Source organism: Thermobia domestica, chromosome 12 (genome assembly GCF_964235325.1).
Source record: "Thermobia domestica chromosome 12, izTheDome1.hap1.1, whole genome shotgun sequence".
Classification (NCBI taxonomy): Eukaryota; Metazoa; Arthropoda; class Insecta; order Zygentoma; family Lepismatidae; genus Thermobia; species Thermobia domestica.
Window position 1 is genome coordinate 11653927 of NC_137465.1, and position 6826 is coordinate 11660752.

A 6826-nucleotide genomic window follows, 5' to 3' on the forward strand; every position below is an offset into this window, starting at 1 on the left:
CGCGTGGAAAAGGTAACTTATCTACTATTATAGAGCGTCTACCTACGGAAATTCATCTATATGGGTGTACAACTGTATAATAACCTACCTGGGTACTTAAAAAATACTCATTAAAAAAGCTTCTTTGTCAACTCTGTGCGCAAACTGCTATTAAATAACATATTTTATACAGTAGATGAATACCTTAACAGCACATTGTGAAACTTCGAAAAAATGATTAAATTTGTATTGTATATATCAAATGGTAAATACAAATAAATAAAGTAATTAAAATAGTAATTGAGTTCATAGATATATTATTGTTGTATAGATTGAGTTGATTTTGAGTTTAACGTTCTGTTCAGCAGAGAGGCTATATGAGACGTGGACCTACTGATAAACGTAGAATCCCAACCACATGAGCTCCACCGGGAATCGAACCCAGGTCTCCCACGCCAAAGGCGTGTACTCTAACCGCTTAGCCACGAAGTAGTTCTGTTATACAGATCGTAGAATTGGTTTGGCCTATATTTTTTTACAAGTTGTTAAAGAAAAGCATTGTATTTGTTCTAAGTATTGTATCAGTTCTATATACTGACGAGTTCTATGCAATTGTGTACAAACGTACGTGTAATATGGTCCACAGAATGATTAATAATCTAATCCACAAAAGAAAATAGTATTTATTGCACTGTGGAACTTATTGAGAGAACCATAAAATTCTTTGAACAGTTTTTGCAATTGAAGAAAAAATTATATAGTTTTTTAGTATTAAAATATTAAAATCATTAATAAACAATAATTGCAATTACTTTTCTAAGTTCATAGCTGTAAACATTTTCTTAAATTTTAGATTTGTTTACATATTTATTTATTTTATGTTTAATCTAATGGTTTTGTTCTTACAGGACTCTTCCAATGCCAAGAAAAGGCACTGTATCTGCTCCCTTGTACATGGCGTGGTTGGAGACGTTAACGAAGGGAATGCCACCTTTCTTGATCGTCCGAGGCAATCAAACCTCAGTGCTTACATTCTACTCTTAAGAGAACTTACAAGTTCCCTTCCCTTTTCCTAGCGATAGGAAATTTGAATTGTATTAGAGGACACTCAACGTCTTAAAAAGAGGCAAAGCATGGCAATAATGTGTTTGTGGACAAAGAAAAGAAAGAAAAAGAAAAAAAACATTGTCTCTTTCATCTGTAGTAGAACCAAGTGTGATTATGGTATTATGTTGTTAATAAATATGATGTATTTTTTATACAAAAAAGAATCAGATGGTGCATTGTTGTGTATTTTAAAAAGAAGTATTTAAGAAAGCGTGCAAACACCTGGAAGGGCTGATCATAAAGGTGCATTGTTGTAAGGACAACTATTAGACCTAGTGCATACCAGTAAATCATTCCCTCAAAAGTATATATATACATAGATATTTATATATACATATAATAATCGTACACTTATATATTCATTCCATTATAAGCAAGATTTATGCTTATAGTTTTTTTCATGTTATAAAGATTATTTTTACAGAAAGCTTCCCACGTTAAATTTAATACATTTGCTCAAAGAAAGAAAAAATGGAAACAAATAATATAGTGGACGTGCCATGAATGGAAACATAAAAAAGAAGATTAACAAATGGAAATAATGGCAGTGCCTTGCCGTGGAAAATCAGCGCCCGGGGCGAGAGCATACGATGGCGCCCCCGTACATATGAATGAGGTCGACAAACCAGCCGCAAAGCACCACCATGGCCGGTGCGAAGCGTAAGAAAATTTTCAAAAATAAACCCTTCTTTTCCTTTATTTTGAGCACTTTTTATTAATTTTTTCCGTACATTTTATACATGTGCACATGCATTTTCCTATTCCTGGTCAAAGTAAATATTAGATTGAAAAAAAAAAAATACTACTGTTACTCTAAAATATTCTAAGTAATTTTTCCTCTATTTTTCTTTCCTTTTTTTCCTCCTTAATTTTGCGGCCCTTACTGTGGCGCCCGGGGCCATCGTCCCGCTCGCCCTCCCCCTTAACGGCACGGCACTGAGTATGATGTGTGTGTATATATATATTGTTGCAGATTATTAATAATGGTAAGTGATACATTAAAAATAAAAGCAGTGATCCTGGTTTCGTGAATTTGAAATATGCTTAAAAATTGTTTGAAGTTGCTGTTTAGAATTGTAATTGCTACTGAATTGTATACAAAGTAGATTTTTTTTTCCTAACTCATTGTAGAATTCATGCAAAACATTGTTTGTTTTAATACACACATTTAGTTCATTATTTAAAATTGTATTCGTATACCTTTTTCGCTGCTAACAATTCATATTTTTTTGTTAACTATGTTATAACAAATCGTCTTGTTAAAATAGTCTAGTCTCGCAGTGCTTCTACTATTATCGCAGTTTTTATTAATGTTGTACAAATAGGGCAATCTATTAACTTTTTTCTAACTGTATGTATTATTATGTATGTGCAACAGATTCTATACTCTTAGAAATGCACATTTAAATATATATATATATTATGTATAACATTCAAGACCAATTCAAGTATTCCGTGTCGTATGTTGCAATGGTTCTCAACGCTTTCGACTCAGGACCCTTTGAACAAATTCGTGCTATATTTACACGACCTACAAAAAGGATAAATGAAATATAAATACAACTGTTGCAACACTATCAAGAAAAAGTTATCTCTCTCACATTTTTCCGCTCCAAAGTCAAAAAATAAAAGTGCCTATACTATAACGATCAAGCGAAAGTTAGAGAAATTTGTAAAATTCTTCCCAACCACACTAGCAGTGAGATGATTACTGTCGAGAAATCATCAATATTAACGCTGTGTAGTTGTCGGTTTGTGAATGTACAGCTGTAGGAGCTATTTCAAATCCAAAGTCTGAGCTTGAATTGTTTCTTTTTGGAGAAAGTGAATAGGAAACTGATAGTTAGATGGTACGAAAATGTGTGGTAGCTTGGTAAAGCAATGAATAAATAAAAGATGAACATCAACGCTTTGAAAATTTAGCAGGCCTCTTTCGGCAGCTTTTATTGCGGGCCACTAGTTGAGAACCACTTGCTTCAGGCTTTATTTATATTATTGTGCGTTTGCTTTGAAGTTATTTTTTGAGCAATTTTAGATAGTAAACTTGAAATAAGAAGAGAGTTTGCTAGATCATAACTATAGTTGAAAAAGTTAGAGGTATTCAGGAAAATTAGCGCTTGCTGGAAGTAACGTTCTTTCAAAATATCTACATTCATTTCCGCTAATGTTAAATGTGAATTTCAGATTCAGATACAACTTAAACATATCAACTGACAGGAATATTAGTCTTTGAATCCATTCCGAATATAAACCAGCTTAAAAATGGCTTAAATAGTTGTCTGTGTTATGTTATTTACGTATTACATCACAGGTAGTTTACCTATTTTTATGATTAATTGTTAATAAGTCTTATTTAGAAATTTGCCAATTGCTTGTAGAGCCGATATGCCCGTGCTTCTAAAATCTTTGCTGTATATATATATATATATATATATATATATATATATATTGGTTGATGCAAAAATAAAACTGAACTCTTGTATCCCCAATTATTATTTTATATTTTATTTCGTTACATTTAATACGTCTTTTTCTAATGAAGATTTTTCATCCGTCAAGACTCTGATTTCGTGAGTTAATTACGGTTTAAGATAATTACCTAGGGTTCTCAAGTTTCTAAAGTCATATTTTAAATCAAGAATGTAGAGATCTCTTGATAATGATGGTGCACAATTGCATTAACACATTTTTTTGGTAGAAAATCAAGGTATGAATAAAATATACACTTTATTCATACATTTAGTGAAACTATATGAGCATTTAAAGTTCCAATTATATAACGAAATGTCCAGAATTTTGTTTCTATGTAGAATATTGAGAAAAAACATGGCGGCCTTTGTGAACAATATTAAAATGTATTATTACTCTTCCGCCCGAATTTTCTGATATATATTAAATTTTATGAAAACAGTTTATAAATGTTACGAGCTCCTTAAGAAGCCTCATCACGGCGAAATTAAAATACCGCTAATTAATTATATAATATCTTCAAATAGACAAAAGCTAAACGAAAAGTGAAACAAGACCTCACAAGACAATATTATTTTACATATGATACAGTTATCACAACTCATTTATCTGCTTTCGATTTCCAGCCATTTAGAAAATCGGCATTTATATTCGCGTTTTTAAATGGCTGCAAACGGAAAGCTACTAGGTGACTTGTGATAACGGTGCCTCATGTAAAATAATATTCTCTACCGCGCCCTTGTTTCACATTTCGATTATCTTTTATCTATTTGAAAATATCAGATAATTACTGTAAAATTAGCGATATTTTAATTTCGCAGTGATTAGGCCTCTTAAAACAGTTGCATTGATAAGTATGAGTATACTATAGTTACAGGTAAATTTTTCAGGTATTGTTTTAGCTGACTTACCATAACAATTGGTAATTTGTTAAACATTTGAGATTAAAAATATACATATATACAGTTTTGGTATAAACAGATAACTATACTTCAATTTCTTTAAGCTGTAACGTTTTATTTATCATTGTGAGTTTTAAACTTACAAAGTGAAACATGAGCTTGAGAGTCGTATTTTTATTATTATTTTTAAAGTAAACAGTTATTACTTTGAAATAATCTATAAAAAGGAAAGAAAGCAAAAAAAAAAAAAAAAAAATCTGTTCATGTGTATGTATATGTAAAGCATTTTTGAGTAATTTTGCTTAATTTTTAAAAATAATACATAATTATAAGAGATTTAGATATTAGATGAGATTGCCCAACTCTTTTGCTATTTCTGACACAGAAAAAAATATATATATTTTACATTTTACCACCGTGTTGGTTTGTATGTTATACACATTACAGAGAGTCTATATTGAATAATTAAAATCTATTTTTTCATGTAATGAAAGAAAAAATAAACAAACTAGAAAAGAACACCAATCCATTGTCAGAAAAGTCTAATAAAAGATCCGTCTAATACGTATATATGTTGTAAATATGACAGGGTGAGAAAAGTATAATTTTGTACTGTACTAACATTTACATATTAAAAAACGCGCAAACTAATAGGATTTGGTGATGTGTGTTTGTTGGTTTATATATATATATATAAAATTTGAATCTTGTGTAAATAAAGATGAAGTTGGTAGAAATAGTACTGTCTATGAGAAGTTCTAGTACCACTTATGTTAAGTCCTTGGCACAATATGTGAAAATGTACCTGTACACCTGTGTATTTTTTCCATAATGAAAAAAATCCGATAATGCTATTCGTTAATTATTATTTTACCATAAACAGTGTTAGGTCTCCGTATGTTTATGAGTGCAGTATTTTTTTATAATACCAGATGTATACAGAGTGTTTCAAAAGTTCCTTATCACCCCTTTTAAAATCTGTGTGGATATATTTATATTGAACTTGATGTAGGAAATATACAATAGGGCTAGGGGCAAACCTTTTGGATGATGGTTCGCGGACGCTTGCCGCTTTGAATTTCTTTTTTTAATTTCAAACGATAGGTGGATCATGTGATACATGGCCTTAGGCAAGAATTTACTCTGGATGCCAAATCTGAAATCAGATGTCATGTATCTTTATTTGGTCAGAAGTTATAGACAACGACAATTGATGTTTACCTATTACTCAATGTACTCTACATGTGACACAGGGTGACGTTGTGAATGACGCTGATTGAAATCGGCTGCTACTGTAAGGGCACTTCTCCCACCCGACAGTTTGACGATCTGGATGCGTTCCTCAGTTGCTAACGGAATGGTTCACCACCTGCAAAAAGCAGAATAATCACCACATAAAGAGGAATAACTTCTCATCAAATAAAGAAATATGAAATCTGATTTCAGATTTGACATCCTCAGCAAATTCTAGCCTAAGATCATGTATCACATGACACACCTATTGTTTTAAATAAAAAATTGAAATTCAAGATGTCGGCCGTCCGAGAACCATCAGCAAAAAGGTGTGCCCATAACTCTATTTTATATTTCCTATATCAGGTTTAACTACATCCGTACGAATTTTAAAAGGAGTGGTAAGAGAGTTTTGAAACACCCTGTAGAATTGTATTCATATATTATTATGTTATGTGAATATTGATCATTCGACTAACAAACATTGTCTTGATTTTTATTCAATTTGTGTATATATACGTATATATAAAATATTGTATCCAGTGTTCCTGAAAGCACCATAAATATTTTTTTCTTGTAAGAAAACATAACGTGTGGTTATTCATCTTCATTGATCCCAGTGGGAAGTGGCTTATTATACAATGGAAAAAATGGTAACATTAAATTATTTGTTTTAAAAATGGTCCACTATTTGTGAAGGATGAACTTTTTTAGTCTTCAAACGATAACAACAAGAAATTAGAACAGTTTTGTGTTATTACCGTTTGGCAGCATTTTCTCCAATGCCTGTAGACAGGGAATAATTGTACATAGATCACAGTGCTTCCACACACTGTAAACCGAAGAAAAAACTCTCATTCATTATGGAGATAGTTTGTAATTATACCATTCTTAATATTAAACGTCAAAAGAATTTGAACTCTGTTTGTTATTCTGTTCTTCTATGCCTCTCCAGCGTTGTTTTATTTAAAATTATATATATACAGGGTGTTAATTAACTATACCGACAAACTGTAAGAGGTGATTCCTCACATCAAAATAAGAGAAAAAGCTCATATGGACCTATGGCGAAAAGTGCATAGTTTGAGAGCTAGGGCTATCTAAAAACGCGAAAAATCTAAATTTCAATAGGCTCT

At 31.4% G+C, this 6826-nt stretch overlaps 1 protein-coding gene across 5 annotated transcripts in view; it reads left to right on the forward strand.

The window, feature by feature from the left end:
• The window catches only part of LOC145666337 (bumetanide-sensitive sodium-(potassium)-chloride cotransporter-like), a 373540-nt gene extending 366931 nt beyond the window's left edge, over positions 1 to 6609 (forward strand). For all 5 annotated transcript variants that reach the window (XM_081733455.1, XM_081733454.1, XM_081733456.1 and 2 more), the window contains one exon: positions 888 to 6609. In XM_081733455.1, the coding sequence (XP_081589581.1) occupies positions 888 to 1023 (136 nt within the window). In that variant the 3' untranslated portion in view covers positions 1024 to 6609. The remainder of the gene's footprint in view (positions 1 to 887) is intronic.
• The last annotated feature ends 217 nt before the right edge of the window (positions 6610 to 6826 follow it).